The 19971-nt window shown below is 44.8% G+C and overlaps 1 protein-coding gene across 1 annotated transcript in view; it reads right to left on the minus strand.

The window, feature by feature from the left end:
• LOC142492444 (atrial natriuretic peptide receptor 1-like) overlaps nucleotides 1–19971 on the minus strand; it is an 87032-nt gene that overhangs the window by 36675 nt on the left and 30386 nt on the right. Inside the window, exons 4-7 of the mRNA XM_075595084.1 lie at nucleotides 19213–19261; nucleotides 16608–16709; nucleotides 5517–5636; nucleotides 838–931 (exon numbers count right to left, since the gene is read on the minus strand). Of these exons, the coding sequence (XP_075451199.1) occupies nucleotides 838–931; nucleotides 5517–5636; nucleotides 16608–16709; nucleotides 19213–19261 (365 nt within the window). The remainder of the gene's footprint in view (nucleotides 1–837; nucleotides 932–5516; nucleotides 5637–16607; nucleotides 16710–19212; nucleotides 19262–19971) is intronic.

The following is a 19971-nucleotide window of genomic DNA, read 5'->3' on the forward strand; positions in this document are numbered from 1 at the left end:
AGCTAGAGTCAATTAACCAGTCTCCACCTGGCTCATCAATCAGGTTTAAAGGTGTGCTGCACAATCTACACAGGGGTGTCTTGAGCTAAGAAGGACTGTGCTGCCAGCCAGATCCCAAGGAACCAGAACCTCTATTCCAGGACCCAGTGGTCACTGGAACCCGCTAGAGGGTGCACCAACACCAACATGATGGACACCAACTCAGATCTGGAGACTGATGTAAAGAGCCTCCTGCCTACAGGTACCTCTTTTGACTTTGGGGTCAGAGGTTGACAAGAGGCCTAGCCTCCCAGCCCTGCAGATATAGTCTGGGAAGTGAGCAGTCCCTTACAAAGGGAAAGCTGCGTTGTTTTTGGAAGATATGGACTAAATAAAATCCACTGTTTATTTCCCCAATCTATGTCTCCCTGGTTGTAGCTCGGCACTTGTCTCCTACAGTGTGAAAAAGGGGTGTAAGAGAAGTGGAGGAGTGGGGGGAACGTGAGATGGAGGTGAGTGGAGTAAGCAGGAGAGAGGGGGGGAAGGGTTGGGTAAGTGAGAGAGAAGAGGGTGGAGGGGTGCGTGAGTGAGAGATGATTAATAAATAATTTTGTCCCGGGTTGTCACTTTCAAAATATGGTCACCGTATCTTTAGGTACGGAAGGACTGTTCTCCTAGTTTTAGCTCAGAGTACTGTATATCATTATCATCAAAGCAAAACTCAATGCACCATGTTCATTTATCTCGGTTGATGAGCATTTTCCCTGGTGATGCTTGGAGCAACTGGGTCATTTAACATCTTCAACAATAACCCAATTTTAATCTTCAGAAATCCTTTAGTCCAACAGGTTCACTTACTGTATAATAACCGGTCCGTCTTCTGCTTTTCATGCATTAAGTCCTGTGTCCTTTCTGCTACCAATAGTTCCAAATGCTTACTGTATTTTTCCATCTAAAAAATTACACAAAAGTCTTTCCTTTACCAATTCCTTCTTTGTAAATGGACCCATATTTCCAATATATAACTTGTCAAGTATTTTGTGTGATAAACTGGACACAGTTAACATGAGAATCATAATTTTGATTTTATAAAATAAGTAGAGTAATTTAGTATACCCTTCAGGAAGTATGAAATCATGCTATTGTAACACCCCTTATACTATTTATCATATATATATATATATATATATATATATATATATATATATATATATATATATATATATATACAGTGTTCGACAATTACTTATAGCCACACGCCCGTGGCAAGCCGTGCTGCGGCTCTATGAATTCCCCTGCTCGCGACAATTTAAAATAAATAAATAAATAATCCCCCTCCCTGATTGGGTTAACGCGGGGAAGAGGGCCAGCAGGCAGCTCTGGGTTAGCCCCTTCCCCCGCTCTCCTCCCCCTCCTGATCTCCTCCCCCCTGCCCCCGATCCCCGCTTGCTGCCCGGGGGTGTCAGCCTGTATCCGAGGGAAAGGCGGCCCACCCTCCTCCCCATCAGGTCGTACAGAGGGTGCTCCCCCTTGGCTCCTCTCCAGCAGGGCACTGGGAAGCAGCCGGGCCCCCTCTCCGCCTCCTCCCTTACCCTCCGAGCTGCCTCGGACATGGAAAGGAGGCAGCTCCCCAGCAGCAGAGGGAGCCGGAGGTCCAGCAGCAGCACGTACAGCGGGAACTGAGAGAGCCGCCTCTGCAGGGAGTGCAGGGACAAGCGGAACAGACACGACTTGCCCCGGCTGAAGGGCAGGTGCAGAAGCCCCGTCAGCCCAGAAGCCTCTTCACCTCCCCCCTCCTCTTCATTCTCGGGCCCTGGGTACACCAGCAGGGTGGGGAAGTCCAGCAGACGGAAGGCCAGCATGGGCAGAGGCTTGTCCACGAGCCCCAGCGCCGCACGATCCACCAGCACATAATTCACCAGCAGCTCTAGCGAGAAGACGCACTCCGGGTGGGAGGCATGAACTAACGTGTGGGGCCTGGGCAACATCGCAGAACACTACAAGAGTGCTAGAGACCGCTGGATTGGAACTGGAGCTGATACTGTTGTCGTTGTCAGTGTAGAGGGCCCACTGCCGTGCGGAGGCCACACTGCTGCCATGTGCGACCCCCTGAGTTGTGGGTGAGTGTGTGTGTGTGAGTAACAGACTGAGTGACTATGTGTGTGTGTGTGTGTGTATGTGAGTGAGTGTGTGTGTCTGTGTGAGTGAGTGTGTCTGTGTGTCTGTGTGAGTGAGTGTGTCTGTGTGAGTGAGTGCTAGCCGGTATCCTCTGTTAGCGTCTTCCTCCGGTGTACTCTCTAGTGAAAAGAGCTGTTCCGAGTCCGCTCGTTCAGCATATGCGCACCAGGCAGGCATCCCCTGTATTGCCCCTGGCGGAATTTTTGTTAAACCCCCTCTGCTGCAGAACAACAGTCCATAGTCTTCCGAGACCGAAGGCGGGGGGTCCAGGTCCGTCTGGACAAGCTGCAGCTGGAGACTGAACATGGGCAATTCATTGGTTTCTTGCAAATAGGCCCGGATAACTGCTTGTACAATGTCCGCATTAGTGCCCAGAATGATCGGGTTTTTAGGTAGGTCTTTGGGCTCTGGACACACGAGGACTTCTACGTTCATGGGATGGGACTTCCCGGTGTTGAGCTGTTGGATCTCCAGGGACACTGTCACTATGCCATCGATGGGGTAGTCTTCGTTGCTGAGCCCTCTTACTTTGATATGTTCGGCCGACTTCAGGGGCCGATTCTGGAGGTGTTGATCATAGAACCCTCGATATATGATGGTCACCTGAGATCCCGTGTCCAGTAAGGCAGAGGAGTAGATGCCATCTACCAGCACCCGTATAAGAGCTACCGGTCCCACTCGATTATTCCCGTCCCGGGGACCTTCTCCACTGTGGTTGGGAACGGGGTCTTCTTCGCTGGCAGTGTAGACGCCACAGACTATAGTGTTAGGCGTGAACTTCTTGGGCGAGGGACTCCGGTCACGAGATTCTCCCATCCGGCAATCATAGGAGATATGCCCTTCCTTCCCGCACTTGTAACAGGACAGCTCCCTCGGCGGAGTGCAGCGATTGTACGGAGGCGAATTTCATTCCGCGTACTTTGGTCGCTCGGGCCCGGGTTTATCCGAGGGGTCTTCCTTTTCCTCATTACCCCCCTTACTCTTGGGGGTGGCAGGTACCTTAGTTTTCTGGGGAGAATGAAGCATTAGATGCGCCTCATGTTCCTTGACTTGTTGTAACAACTTGGTGAATGAGGGGGGGCTCCCTCGAGTGAGGTTATCGCAAATCATATTTGCAATAGGGTGGTTAGGGCAGGATCCTCGCAGGTATTGCTTACGGAGGTATTCATCCATCTGCGAGGCTGTCACATACTTATGGTGAAGCAAGGGCCCTAACGCTATTTGCACCCAGTGGATGTAGGCAGATAAGTCTTCTCCATCCCTTTGATTGATGGCGTAATATTTGGCCCACAGGGCTCCATCATCCTCGGTTACAACATAGGCCTCTGTTAAGAATTCGACCATCATCCGAGAACTGAGATCAGGATGCTGCTCTCGATGAATACTGACCAGAGTGGACGCTGGGGGTCTCAGGCATTCCATGATGCGTTGACGTTTCACTGTGTCTGTACATGACCATTCTTCCATCACACCTCGGGTGTGCTCCTTCCATGGGTCTATCCCATCTTCCCCCATCGGGACAGGGAGGGTCCCGGAGAAGGCCTTCAATTTCCAGTAATTTTGAGAGTGGGTGGCCAGCGTGAGGGCTTCTACTAACGGGGGCAAACTGGGTGGTGCGGTTAGCTGGCCTACCTTGTCATTGAGCTTCTGCAGCATCTCCCTACACAGTCCAGCTTCTTCGGATATGCTGGACCCTTGATAACTAAATTCCGATTGACAGCTACCCGCTTCACTAGCCGGATAGGGAACGGAAGTGGGGGTAGGGCAGTCGTCACCCAGTCCCTCCAGGGGGGGGGGTCTCAAAGTGGGTAGACAAAAGGGCTTCCCCCGGGCAGGGAGTTAGGGAGCTGCAGGTATTGGGGAACGGCGGGCTCGAGGACCACCAAATCTCAGCGACAATCAACTAGCAAGGTGTTCCACTTAGAGTCTTGGTCTATGAGCACGTCTACCAGGCGGGCTTTGGCAAAACCGGGTAGTTGTCGTAAGGCCGTTTGCAATGTCTCTAATGGTAAGGCCATAGGAACTTGGCTCACTGCCACCACGCGGCGGGCGTTTGCATTTGCCGTGCCCAATCGCGCACTCTCTGACGCGAGGGAAGAGCCATGGTAGGCAGTGTGAGATGTCTGTTAATGGGCACCCCAGGTCTAAGATCTCAGCAGCGCTTCCAAATATTGCCCTGTTTCCTATTGAACACAGTCCGCTACCATATGCTGTATAACCTGTGGGCTCGCAGGGCCTGAGCCTCCGCCACGGAGAGTCTGGGGCACGCGTAATAATATGTATAACCTTATACGTGGTGCAGCGCCTCCACCTGCGATGGCTCCCACCAGAGGGGGAGTGGTTCCTCGCAGGACACTTGTATATCACTCCACACACATGCGCGACCTCTGCTCCCTAGTCAGCGCCGCAACCTTCTGCGCCTGCGCTAGTATCAACATGGCGGCGCCCTGAAGTCGCGGAACCTCCGATATACCAGAGCGTTTCCTGCCCTGCTGCAACCCTCCCATCCGACAACAACAACTACGAGAGAGGGGAGCCCGGCTACACATAATATGAAAAAGGCTTTTCTCGGCTCCCTTGGTTCCTAAGATACATGCAACTATTATTGCAAAGTCAACTGTAAATGCAGACAATGCTCAAAAGTACATCCATGTCTCCCTAAAACATCATAGTGTATAAACGACAGATATTCCCATTCCAGGTGTGAATATTAAAGTGAACACACTGAGTATGCCACCCCATTAAAATACATTTTAAAGGAGCACTCCAAGCTTTTTATTTTTAATACAGGTTTGAAGCAGGGGGTCTCCAAAGCTAAACCCCATTAATTTAAACTGCTTCCAGAGATACTTATCTCCGTAAGGGCTGTCGGTATAATAATAATAGTTTTACAGAGACATTTTGCAGACACAGTCCCTTACAATCTATGTTTTGTGGAGATAAAGTGACTTGCCCAAGGAGCTGACACCAGGAATTGAACCAGGTTCCCCTGCTTCAAACGTAGTGCCAGTCAGTGCCTTTACTCAGTGAGCCGCTCCTTCTCCTCTGCAGTTTAAAGCTCCCGGTCACATGGGCCAATAGGAAGCCGCACCGGATGATGTCACTGCTTCCGATTGGCCTGCAGGGTCCGGGAGTTGAAAAGCAGCAATGATGTGAACCCTGGAGTGGCTACCAACAGCCACTATGGAGTTAAGTACCTCTGGAAGCAGGAGATCTCAGGAGCTGAAATTAATGGGGTACAGATCCGGAGACTCCCTGCTTCAATCCTGGTATTAAAAAAAAAAGAAGGAAACAAAAACCCACTTGGATCACTCTGTAATTAATAAATCTGAAATATTGAAGGAAGAAGTTGGACTTACCAGAGTCATCATCATATCCACAGGGCTGACCTTGTTAGGATTCATCTTGTATAGCTGTTTCTTGACCTGCTCAAATGTAGGCCTGTGGGTTGGGTTTTGGCTCCTGCACCTCCTGATCAGCTGTGGTTGAAATTAAAGAAAGAGAAAATCCAGGGCCTTTTCCTGCTTGACTTGTAGCAATACCAGCAAAGCACAGATATATTACAACTTCCACGTGTAGCTTGAGCTGTCTGGTGTGTTTTTATTCAGACAGGTCACCTTGGATTAATATAATACACTGGCTGGCATAAAGCGATCTAGGTATTAGACAGTGCATGGGTGCCGCTCTAAGGAAATGTCAGGCATTCTGCATGATCTAAGCAAGCCATTTGTGCTTTCTTCTATATATTTATTTCAGTTAAAACCTCACTGTGAGTGTAACTACGTGATCTTTTTAATGTTGGATGGGCCTTTCTGGTATCTTTAGCACTGAAAGGGTTTATTAAACAGCATGTGCACATATATACTAACTTCTTTATGTGTATTCAGTCCACAGTAAATATTTGTATGTAATAGTTAGTGTACATTTAAACAAAACGAGTGCATACTATTCTATTTTCACATCCATATTAGCTTTTATTTTCCATCATGATTTTACAGTATGACGTGATCCAGCAGATTTCAATTCTGCTAAATAATATATGGATTATTAAAAGGGTCACCATAGTACATTGTCTAATAACTGCTTTATAACTTGGCTCTCTGATCACTGAAGCACACTTTAATCAACTGGTATGACCAAATGACAAAAGCTGCATACAAAGTGGTTCATGCTATAAACTGCCTTTATTTGGTTAGGATGGTACCATTATATATTTCCTGCTTTAATTAAGTGCCTCAGTGTTCAGGGTTTATTCTGAAAAACGGTGACTTTAGTAAAGGACTCCTAGCCAGATTTTTCTAAATGGTGCTAAGCCTTAGTACACATTAACACCAGTTCAAATGAACAGTAAACTAAAATATCTCACAACAGGGGAATTCTGCGTAGCCCCATTCAGCCCCGAGAGATACTGTATGAAAAACATGTGCAAAACTAAGGGCAGGAAGCAGCAGATCTACCATTTCAACATGTTGAAGGCCTACCGCGAGCGTGGAGCGGAACTGTTGGCCGTTTGCAGCCCACTAGCCGAAGATCAGGAGAGTGAGGCTCTCCCAGATGTAATCAGGGGGGCCGAGCCAGAGGAACTAGAATAGATAGGCATGGGGGAACAGCTCAATACCACCCAAAAGGAGCAGCTGCAAACAGTGCTGCAGTCTCATGGGAAGCTGTCTCCCATAAGCCAGGAAAGACACACTTTTATGTGCATGACGAGATGTATGCCAATAATTGTGGAGCCTTATAGACAGATGTCAAATAAAGCACCTTTTATGTTTTACAAAAGTTTGTGTGTCAAGTGAGGATCATTACTTCGTGGGACAAGTGAGATTCATTGCTTTGTGGGTCAAGTGAGGTGATTGGTGCCGCAGTTGGATGAGGTGGGTGAGCCTTCATCCCGGCAAAGGTAAGAAACACATTTTTTGCCTGTACGGTACCCATTCATTGCCAATGTCTCTATCTGTGCCATTGTTGAGAGCATAGGTAACCACAGTGACAGTCAATGGATTTAATGGCTAGTGCTTTTGTAATTTGTATTTTATTTTATTGTGGTTTTTTATGCTACTCGTGCAAAAGCGCTATAAGCCATATTTGGCTATTGCCCGTTACTGTGTGAGGTGGGGTCGGGTGTTTTGTTGGGGGTAGAGGCGGTGGGTGAGGGGGATATTTGCCCTGGGGAGGGTGGTTAGGCCTCCCAGGGGGGTAGCTAGAGGGGTTAACCCCTTTATTATAATAGCGATTATTACCCGCTAAGGTGATCAAGGTGTTACTGGCCAATAGACAGTGTTTCAATGGTTTAGCATCAGCCCTTTATTGGATGTTGGTGCCACTGAGGAGGAGGAGGATGACGACCTTCATCCTGGCAGGGGCAAGTACTACTTTTATGTAATATAGGGTGTCCATTGATTTTATTGTAATGTATATTTTATTGTATTTTGTAATGTGTATTTTTTACGCTTCTCAATTGGCAAAAGTGCTATTAGCCAGATCTGACTACTACATTACTGCGTGTGGTAGTGGTGGTTGGGGGAGGGGAGAAGTGGTTTTACGGGAGTTGAGGGGATGGGTGATGGGTTTTGTTGCCTGTGGGAGGGTGGTTAGGCCTCCCAAGGGGTGTGTATGTAGTGGGCGGGTAAACCCCTTCATTACCTTAGCGGCTAGCCACTAAGGTAATGAAGGGGTGTTATTGATGTATTTTAACTGTTAATGTATGTTTTTAATTAAAAGCTTAATATTGATTGCCAATGTGGCTATCTACACTCTCCCATTAAGAGGTTCTAGTTATCCTTGGTGACAATCAATGGTTTTATGTGTCAAATGTATAATTAATTTTTTTGGGTAATTACTGTACTACAGTATGTGTATTTTATTTTTGTTAATGCTGAAAAAACACTATTAGCCAGATTTAACCCATCTGGCTAATAGGGAAATTGGGCATCAGTCTAGAGAGAGTGGAGGGGGGGTTGGTGAGTGGTTAGACTACCTGGGGGGGAGGGATTTTGCGAGAGGGTTAAACCTCTTCATTACCTTAGCGTTAGCCACTGAAGTAATGAAGCTCTGCTTTTAGTTTATTTGTATTTTAAGTACATAGGATTTGAAGCAGGAGGTCTAAGGAGCCAAACTGCATTTATATAAACTTGCAGGCGATACCGGCACCCCATACAGAGGACTGTACTTCGGGAAGCAGGGGATTCCTAGACCTGAAATGAATACCGTTCGGCTCCAGAGACCCCCTGCTTCAATACTGTGTACTAAAAATAAAAATAGTGCGATCTGCTGTAAGAGCTGCTCGGGGAGACACAGAGAGGGGGACTTACATTTTACAGATGGTGGCGGAGCAGTAGGATTAACGCAGAGGAAGTCCCATTCAGAAGCAGGATCCCCCACTGCGTTAATCCCTTCAGGGCAGCCAGCATTACTAAGCTTTTGTGCGCGGGGAAGCTGCGATCGGGCCGCGATCGGACTCCATACAAAAGCAGATAATAATACACAAAATGCAGTGACCCGGCGCTCCAGGCAACAACAATACCCCAGTCCAATGATTAGTCCATATGGATGAGGAAAGTTCTTTACAATGTTCCAGCTGATGGGGAGATGATGATCCAATTTCTGGCTGTTGGTTCTAGACTCCTCCTAGTGTATAATAGACAAAAAGGGAAAAGACCATTGCGCATCTTTTATGTCATCTCCTTTCTGGGAACACTGGGGAACCATGTCTAAGTGGTAATGCTGTGAACAGATAGAAAACTTGGATGAATGACAGACAACATGGGGGATTCGTGATATCTGAAAGAGAAGAGGTTTAAAGCACAGATTGTCTCAAAGGTTACAACGACACAGAATGTTTGTAAGTTCAATACTTTTATTCTGTTGTGGAGTAATTCATTGGTTCTTGTAGCTGCGCAATGGTCTTTCCCCTTTTTGTCTATTATACACTAGGAGGAGTCTAGAACCAACAGCCAGAAATTGGATCATCATCTCCCCATCAGCTGGAACATTGTAAAGAACTTTCCTCATCCATCTGGACTAATCATTGGACTGGGGTATTGTTGTTGTTGCCTGGAGCGCCGGGTCACTGCATTTTGTGTATTATTATCTGTAAATGCGTTTGTGAGAAACTTGTTAGGCAGAGACCCCCTTGGCAGCTTTGACTTAGCAGTAAGCTTAATATTCACCTATTGTATTTACACATTTATATATTGTTTGCGCTGAGCTATAGGGTTCACTAATATTATTTTCAATCTCCATACAAAAGTAGTTTCTTCTTACCCAAAGGGAACTTAAGTAGCACTGTATCTGTATATATAATAACACTCAATACAAATACAATCACACACTTACTATTAACACACACTAACACTCAATACACTCCCACAATCTAACACTGACACTCATCGCACCACTAAACAATCTTACTCGGAATCGCTCTGCGTCTTTCCTTTCGACCTCCTGCTTCTGCACACACCAATACTCAAGAGTTAGAAGCAAATGCAGCAGGCCACATGAGCCCTTATATACTTATTTTTTTTAATCGAAATGTTGCAGTTACGTGACAATTCGCTATCTGGCTCAGTGAACCTTTTAAGCTGCAGTTTTAGTCACTGTCTGCCGATATTTGGCTGAATACAGATAGGGAAGGGGGAGAAGGGAATGGTAACCTCTGCTCAGCCGATTGCCGTTATTTTTGCATTAACCCATGTTAACAGGGGATGTGGGAAAAAAGTAACGCTTGCTACATTTTTATATGTACACTTAGCTAGAGCTTCTAATTCTCACAGATCACAGAGCAATAATCACATATTCAGATCTTGCCAGGTCTCCCAAATGTATTTGTGTGTTGATATTCACCACTAATGACTTTTAACTTTTAACATTCATCTACATTAGAACCCTGCACTGTTGATATGTAGAGGTATTATAAGGCAATTGAATCAACTGAGCAATTAGCAGCCTTATGCAAACTATAACATTTCAGGGCTTCATAATTTAAGGAGAAGTAATTTAATCGGACTGGAATTGCAGAACCATTCTTGATAGCATGGGAGATGTGAACACAAATTGTACTGTACATTCAGTACAAAGTACATGCTGCATTTTACTAACAACTGTGCACACACCGGTCTCTCATCCTTGACTGGGATATCACAAGATGTGTGTCACTTTGTTCTTAACACACTCTGGCATATTAAACAGATAAGCAAAGATACATAGAGATACACCTCACATGTATGTGTTCGCTTGTTTGATAAGTCTTGGAAAAATACATGTTGAAATTAATATTTTATTAATAACTTATTTCTTTAAAAAAAATGACCACACAAAAGTTGAACTTGGCTCCTCTGCGTCAAATGCAGAGCAATGGTTTGCAAAGACTTTATTTACCGAACCAAAACCTTCTTTATTAAATGCAGTCTAATGATTAAGGATAGACAAAAGCTGCTGTTAAATTCTGATGCCATAGATTGAGCAGTTTTACAATCAAGTCCTGAAACATTTAGTTATTATTTTGTTATGTAACGGTCAGACCCCCACCCAATCTCATATTGGCCCCTGTGGGTGTAATCTGCTCCCAATCACATGTATGTGTGTTGTGGTGCACCTGCTGGCAACAGGACTCCTGAGTCTCCCGCTTGTTGGTAATGGTTCTGATGCCATAGATTGAGCAGTTTTACAATCAAGTCCTGAAACATTTAGTTATTATTTTGTTATGTAACGGTCAGACCCCCACCCAATCTCATATTGGCCCCTGTGGGTGTAATCTGCTCCCAATCACATGTATGTGTGTTGTGGTGCACCTGCTGGCAACAGGACTCCTGAGTCTCCCGCTGGTTGGTAATGGGGAATATCACCATGACAGGCGTCTGAGGTAGTGTTCTGAGTCCTACTCACATTTGGTACAGCGCCTCCACCCCATCAGGATCCCTACGGCAGCAGGGAAGAGTATCTGACAGGGAACTCCTTGGTGCATCTTCCTGGGGAATAACTCCAGACTCACTCAGGAAGGATCTCTTGAACCAGGGCATGTTACATGGCAGACTGCCCATCATAGCGGTCGTACTTAGCCGCTCATTTCATTGAGGTACTCCATGCAGAAGGTTCCCCCTCTCTTAATTTAGTTGCTCTCCACCTCTCCCCTAAGGGAGACCACCAGCTGTGCCAGGTCCCTGGACACAGTGTGTAATCAGCTTGCACTTGACTCTCTGACAGACAGACTTGAACTGCTGCAGACACTTCACTCAGGATGAACATAACACACTAACTTTAGGCAGTGCTGTGTAATAAATAGACTCCAGAAAGACCCACCTCTATGTCACTAACAGTGGACACAAAGCATGCTGTCACTTCCTTTGCCACATATGACACTTCACCAGGGTTTGAGGGCAAACCTCCATGATAGTTACTGGCAACCCTGCCTTCTTACCAGGATTACTGCCAGCATGAGAGAGATCTGTACACCAATTTTATACATGGCTACAATGTCCCCCTGGTGGAACCCAACGACCCGGCTGGGATCTAAATTTGCGGAACCTTCCTTCAGGTAGCACTGCAACACACATCAGTATACGTTAGAATAGGAATACATTATCACAGAACACATCCTGACCTGCAAGACTGTACTGCTCCTAAGGAGAATCTAATTTAGCAATACTGCCTAGGGTCTGGTTTCTGCACCTCCCTCCCATTGGCATCCTTCACTGTAATGCTGTAAGATCTGGGCAGCCCATTCTTTGGCCTATACTCCATCTTATGCATGAAGATGTTGCGCCCAACACTCCATACCCTCATAAGGTAAGATATCCTCTCCTCAGTCTTGTACGGTGCATGACCACCCGATTTAGACATAATGTAATCCTCAACAGTCTCCCTCAGCCACGTATCCCTGTTATCCTCTATCTCCTGCATGAGAGGTCCAGGCACATACGGATATTCCAGACCATGAGACCTTTTGTATCTGGCAACTATTGCTCTCTCAGCCCTGCTGATGCGGATAAGCTTCTTATTACCTGCCCTGCCTGGCAGCACCAACGACAATGGTTCTTCGGGAGCAACCACGTCATATAGTATGGAAGACCCTCGGGGAGTAACTAGGCCCTTTTGAATATCGTACCATCTTTTCCTTAATTCTTCTAGGCGCTCCTCATCTGAGTACTGACCCTCATCCCACCAGTGGTCCACTATGTCACTCCTTATTAATATGAATCGCGTACGATCCAACCAGGCCTCATACCCCTCAAACATAGGAGCCCACCATCTGGTTTCTTTCTCCACAGCCTGCTCTTTTACTGCCACTGTTATCTCACTTTCCTCCGGTTTTCCCCCAGAAGACATTCCTGATCCCTGTGGACCTAGAGGCTGACCCTAAGCGTCTCGGCCTAGCCCTCACATTGGCATTGCAATCAATCAAATTAGTTCTCGACGACACCCCAGAAGCAATCGTTTCCTTTCCCGATCCTTCATCAGAAGTAAAACATTCCCCCCAGTCCGTTCCTCGGAGGTATCCCGGGACTCCCCAGACAATCCTTGGCTTGATAGGGACCCGGATGACGAGGTGACAGGGGCAGGGGTTTGGGCTATGGGCGAGGGCAGAACAAAAGGGGACTTGTGCTGGCGATGCGGCATCACTATCCGCAATTTGGCAATACCTCTGCAAACTAGCCAAAGTCACTTCGGTAGTCTGTTCTTCTGTGGTACACACACCACGTGCGCGCTCTCCATCAGGCGCTGGCCGCCATCTTAGATTCTCTGCACCGCGCGGAACTTCACTACTTGCGGTCGCCATCTTTACTTGATACTTGCTATCGCACATGGTGCTCCTCTCTGCTTGGCAGCCACCATTTCGATGCAATAAAGAATGCCAGTGCACCACCCTACATGTATCCCATGTATGTCTGACTCATGTTACTACCTCAGGCTAGGCTCACTCTCTCACTGTATGCTGTGTCTACCTTCCTCCAGTATGTGCTCTGTGGTAAGTGTTCTGGCTACTGGCTAGAGTACTCTGGCTTCTCCCATGCAGTTCTAGGGCGTCCACCTACTGTTGGCTATCACTAACGCAGATCCTCTCAGGAATTCCTGACCCATGTTAACCAGGCTATCCCCTCAGGCATCCTACGACTAGCTGCCTCAAGGTGACTAGAACAGCTATAGCCCTGTCTCCAGACCCACTTTACTCCTTTCAAGGCCCTAGGGTGTGCTTTGCGAGTCGTCCAGACCTTTCCTGACTACCCCTAGGCTCCCGTCCCATCCAACAGCACTGACTGGCAGCATACACTCTCCTGTTTCCCAGTGTGCCTAGCAAAAGCCTGTCCTGTTGAAAGGTCTCTCAGCAACGCCTCCAAAAATATAATGGTCAGACCCCCACCCAATCTCATATTGTCCCCTGTGGGTGTAATCTGCTCCCAATCACATGTATGTGTGTTGTGGTGCACCTGCTGGCAACAGGACTCCTGAGTCTCCCGCTGGTTGGTAGTGTTCTGAGTCCTACTCACATTTGGTACAGCGCCTCCACCCCATCAGGATCCCTACGGCAGCAGGGAAGAGTATCTGACAGGGAACTCCTTGGTGCATCTTCCTGGGGAATAACTCCAGACTCACTCAGGAAGGATCTCTTGAACCAGGGCATGTTACGTGGCAGACTGCCCATCATAGCGGTCGTACTTAGCTGCTCATTTCGTTGAGGTACTCCATGCAGAAGGTTCCTCTTCTCTTAATTTAGTTGCTCTCCACCTCTCCCCTAAGGGAGACCACCAGCTGTGCCAGGTCCCTGGACACAGTGTGTAATCAGCTTGCACTTGACTCTCTGACAAACAGACTTGAACTGCTGCAGACACTTCACTCAGGATGAACATAACACACTAACTTTAGGCAGTGCTCTGTAATATATAGACTCCAGAAAGACCCACCTCTATGTCACTAACAGTGGACACAAAGCATGCTGTCACTTCCTTTGCCACATATGACACTTCACCAGGGTTTGAGGGCAAACCTCCATGATAGTTACTGGCAACCCTGCCTTCTTACCAGGATTACTGCCAGCATGAGAGAGATCTGTACACCAATTTTACACATGGCTACATATATATATATATATATATATATATATATATATATATATATATATATATATATATATATATATATATATATATATATATATATCACCCTATAGCAATGTGTGTATAGGTATATTGGAACCCTGTCATACCTACATTATAATCCACTGAAAGGTAAATGCCAAAAGTAAGTGAGGTGTTTCTCGTACAAGTCAATTGCTGTAATCGGTTTATAAGCTTATGAGCTTGCAGCAAAATAATGTGTGCTGGTTTGGTAATATAACCCCTAGTTGTTGTAGGTGATTATACTATGCAAGTACAAAATACAGGTACAGGTATGATGCAGGTATTCACACTAAAATATCCAGGAAAGGTATCTGGATAGGAGATCAGATATACATCCAGACCCCACACTGCTTGTATAACAAAGGCAGTGGTTCAGGGTGCTCCCAATCTAGTAAATCAATTGCAGGCTCCTAAACTTGTCTTGCTAAATTGAGATACTCACAGCAGATCAGGTTCAATCTATGTGGTGTTTAGAAACCACTAACCACAATTGCAGCTAGTAACTGATATATATATATATATATATATATATATATATATATATATATGTAGCCCTGGTAAGAAATAGGGCTATACGTCTATCCTCCTACTGGTAAAGCCCTGCTAAGGGCAGGCTGCCAGTAGTTATCATGGGTTTCCCCCACTTCAAGCCCTGCCCTGAGTGGTGGAGGTAGGCCACCTGACTCTGTGTCTAAGGCAAGAGACATAGAGGAGGGGCCTGCCAAAGTCATAAAGGGCAGTGCACAGTCTATTTAGGGAGTCAGTGTCAGTCTGTGTCAGTTCTGAGAGAGCGAGTTCCTGTCAGTGTGATACAGTTGGAGGAGATCAGGCAGGCCCTGAGTAGAGCCGATAGAGCTACGGTGGACCAATGCCTCTCACCCTGCCTAGGGGGTGAGGGAAGAGCTAGCCCCACCCTGAGGGCCCGCAGCTTGGGGTGGTGGCAGGGATACAGTGAGCACCCTGAGACCATCCTGAGGGTGTGCAGTCTGGGGAGAGAAGACTCTGTACCTGATACTAGCGTGTTGCTGTGATTGCTGCTGCTGTGTGCTGTGTGCTGCTGTGAACAATAAAGAGCTGCTGCTACTTTTAACAAAGACTGAGACTGGACTCTCTCATCCCTGAGTTGGAATTCTCTGTAAGGGTTCCACCCCTTATCCCTGGGGCTTCACAGAGATGGAGGCGTTGCACCATTGAGATCAGATGAAGGCAAGAACCCCAGAAACCTGGTCCTATACTCCCCCACACCATCGCGGGAGACTCAGGCCCTCCTGTTGCCCACAGGTATGCACCACCTAGACATATGTAGCCAGACCTTAGTACACCCTAGGGGGTCCGATCTGCGACCGGGGGGGGGGGGGCTCTTAGGGCTACATATATATATATATTATATTATGTATATATGCTCAACGTGACAGGAGCTATTGCTGTACAGTCAGCCAGGCGGAGGCAGCACCCTTTTTACCTAGACACTGAAAGCCTGAGATCCTTCTAGGCATAGTGCTTTCCTGCTCGTTGGCACCTTCCTGGGTGGGATAACTTCCCATCCTGTCCTATGACTATTAGCAGTTTTTTTTAAACTAAAACTTAAACATATTTTGAACTGAACTGAGAACCTAAGAACTAAAAATGGAAGAAGGGCTAGAGCTACTGTATTTAGATAGAAGGACAAAACACCTCCCTCTTTCTTAATGACACTAGCTATGGAGGATGGAAGGAGACAAAATTGGGGACATACCAATAATTAACCTCTTAGTGTCCGAACAGTAGGGGGGTAAGGGGGGGCGCTACATCTGCATCATCACTCTCTTTATACCCCGAGGAAGAGACCCGCAATTCAGTGTCTCGAAACGCGCAGGATTGGTGGCACAGCGCAGACACCGTACCTGGAAGAACATTGTGGTGATGTCATTGGAAGAGGCCGGTCGGCTGCGAATCGGATGAGTCAGAGCTGTGCGGCTTATCAGATGAACGCTAAGAACCCTGACTGATCTCAAACCAGAAGCACAGTGCTAAACACTAAACCAAGGCTTTTGTCCTAGTTACATGTTGTATCAAGGTCTCCAGTTGATCCAAAGGAATTTAGATACACTGGAAATAACTTTTTCTTCTCTGCTGTCCAAGCACCAGAAAGGTCTGTTGTTTGCAATCACTTTCTTTGCATACATTTTTTGTTTGATTCTCATATCTTAAGAATGTTTGAGGGATTTCAAAGTTGCAATCATAAGGGCACTTATTAGAAAATTTGCAATGGTGATCACTTTTCCTAGTTACATGGATGGATCTCAATGTGCACCAAGGCACCACACCATTCATTAAATTGGGCTGTCAGTGACTTACCTCTACATACTCTGATGGGCAAGGACAGGAATTGTCTGATTTCCCTTTAATTAACTCCGGCAAAGGGAGGCAGCAATGTTCTGCCGAACTGGTTTCATCTTTCTACAAAGAAGAACAATACCATATAAAAGTAAATTGGAAAAAATTTGGTTTGAATAAAAAAAAAAGCATTAGGTATTTGTAGTTTTATTTTACGTTGACATGATCAAGAGTATATACATATACGTACTGTATATATTATATGCAAGCAAACCAGTGACACAGAGGTTATAATCAGTTTGAAGACTTGTTATCGTAATTCATTGATCTTTGATTACATACCACGGCAGGTGCGAAATGCGTTGGATCGCAGGCGGTCACATTATGCCTATTACTGGTGATTTAATCTCACTCAATGCAAATTATTATTTATTTATTTATTTAAACTCCTGGTTGCTGGGTTTTCTTTTGTTTACCGCTGATTTGCACTGATTTCTTCAAGTTTTATTACATTCCGCCCTGTATTAACTATAAGCAAGAGTACTAATATTAGCCTAGAGTCAATTGTGATTTTGTGAGCAAGTCTCTGGTGGCACGTATGAATAATTGGATATAACATACTGAATCTGATAGGCTGTCAGTATCTCATCTCCACTTACCACTGCTGAATTATCACGATTACTCATTACTCATTACATGTTGTTCTTTTCATCTTCTAATCATCTGAAGGATACCCAAGACCCCATATTATATCCTCTTAATCCAGTCGCCTCAAACACTTCCCGGGTGAGCTCATAACACATTCTTTAAATTGGAAAACAATATTCGGTCATCTATTATTAGTTTATCTCCATGTAACCGGCTGCGTGACTCATGGCTTTGTTTTTATTTTTGTGTGTCATCACCCAGTCTATCCCCATCTTATCTTTCTAACGTTCTGCAAACTTTCATATCAATACCACATTCAGTTTCTTTCATCTTTGACACAGTGTCAATTACTCTCTTGCTCTGATATTTAGAACCCTCCCTGCTTTTGCATGTATGTTTGGGATTGGTGACACCTTGAAATGGTTTCAAGGTCAGTGCCTCCTCATTGGCTCATTCCTTGTCACTCTTCAGTAAAGAATTGTATGCGGATTTCCCCAGCACCTTCCAGTATAATGTGACCTGACATCATATACACTATCTTATGTGCTGTAACTTGCTTTATGCTCTAATCTTCTTATTTAGACTGGACACCTTTTGAACTGCAATCGTGTTGTGGATGTTTAACAGCCTGAAATACTTAATATAGAGCAGAAAAGTCCAATCTGCTGTCCTATACTTGGAGGATAAAAAAAAAAATCACAGATTTTGACAGAAAACTTCTTAATAAAAAAAAACCCTTGTGTATTTTGTTTCAGCTGTGAATGTGAAAATGAATCCAGGACTACAAATCAACAAAATGTGTGGGGTTCACATTCACCAGGAAATTAATTGCATATTTTATTCAAGAGCATTTCCATAGTATTATCTATATTATTTATTTATTTATTTAATGTTTTACCAGGAAGTAATACATTGAGAGTTACCTCTCGTTTTCAAGTATGTCCTGCGCATAGAGTTAAAATGACAAATAACACATGGTTACAAATACATACAGTTACATAAATGAACAGGGTATACATTATATTGGTACACTTTGTGTGTTATTTTAGTAATGTACCGATGTTACCCAAGTTAATGGTCTGACTAAATGTGCAAAATGTTTTGTATCTGCCGTCAATTTCTATGTTTCTTACTTTCCTTGCAGCCGGGATTTGCCAGAAGCAAAGTATGTGCTATCCCTGTGAGCTGCAGCTGTAGAGCAAATTCGGCTTCGCAGAAACCACTGGAAATTCACTTCTGTACTTATCAATGACATTTTTAATTAAACACAGGTTAAGTGAGGCTTTTTGCTTTTTTTTTACCTTTTCTCTGCAATCTTGGCTTCAAATTTACCTTTTGTACTCCCACTTGCAATTTGGGGATCAAGTGAACTAGGGAGGAGTTTTTGGGTTCAAATATTATAAAGTTACTGTATGCATCAAATTATGTGTCCCGGTATCATGCTGTCTCCCTTTTTTTTGCACCAAAATATTTGCCAGGTTTGAGCTAGCACAAACCTCATTGATTAACAGTCTACACTGGAATAAGAAACTAAATATAACAAGACCTTATTTGATGCAACTACAAGCAAAATTGGTGCAAACATTTATTTGCATAAACGCACTGTCCCCTTAAAGAACAAGTGAGCAGAGTCTCAGACATATACAAACATATTAAAGAAAGGAACCACTGGATAATCTGTAGTGGTTTTATCAGTAGAGATAAAGTGTTCCACTGTAGCCGAACACTCATTAATGTCACCAATTCTACTAGTTTATGAAACAGCATTTTGTGAATAACATAACAATGTTATTATCTTCATTAAGTAAATTTACAAACTAACTTTAAAAAAAAAAATATGTGTCTGATTTTTTTTAACAAATGTGGCAATAACCTAGAACCCTTGATAAAAGTTGCATAATGTTTTTGCCAAAACTACAGGTGTCTCATTATGTGAGATAGTATTTTGTTCCATTGAATATTCAATATCATAGCTTACCTGCATCAGATCATTTCTTGTAGCTATTTCCAGTAAAATAATGGCGTATCTGCAAAAACACAGGAATCCTTGTATCAGTTAGATTTCTAAGGGGGAGATTCAATTAGCTCCGATATGGCTTATCGCACTGTGATCTCGTGCTAACGTCCATTCCAGTCAATGGTAGTTAGCGCGGAATGGCAGTGCGATTACTTGTATTAATGTAGATGAGCGAGTTTGGATTTTAAGAATACGACACGTCGAACCTCAGCACTTTATGACAAATTGTTAGCAATGCTATTGCTTAACAATATTGTTAATTAGGATGTCAGCTTTGACTGGCCATTGTCCAAAACCTAAATTAATATTGCTGCTAATCCCCTCTCACTTGGTGACACGCCTAGACCTCAAAGAACCTTATTTGAGAAGATTACGATATATTTTCTTTTTCTGATAAAGCCCTTTGTAGTCTGCAAGGTGAGGGGAAGTAAGCGATAGTAAATTGCAGTATTGCCATGTAAACACTCTAATGCAGGCTTTGGGCCTTCTGGGGTATTTATAAAGCTACATTTTCAGATACCCATAACTTTTGCAACACAGAAAAGAGCGCAAGCTGAAAAACACATATATTAGACCAGAGTATAATTGGTGAATTTATTGAAATAGATACTTGATTTATCAATACATATACAGTACACAGATCACTAAAGACCATATGTGAGTTCAATCCATCACCATTTTGGTGCACTTGATCACCTATTTTTGCATTTTATTCACTTT

Source organism: Ascaphus truei, chromosome 1 (genome assembly GCF_040206685.1).
Source record: "Ascaphus truei isolate aAscTru1 chromosome 1, aAscTru1.hap1, whole genome shotgun sequence".
In the NCBI taxonomy this organism is placed as follows: domain Eukaryota; kingdom Metazoa; phylum Chordata; class Amphibia; order Anura; family Ascaphidae; genus Ascaphus; species Ascaphus truei.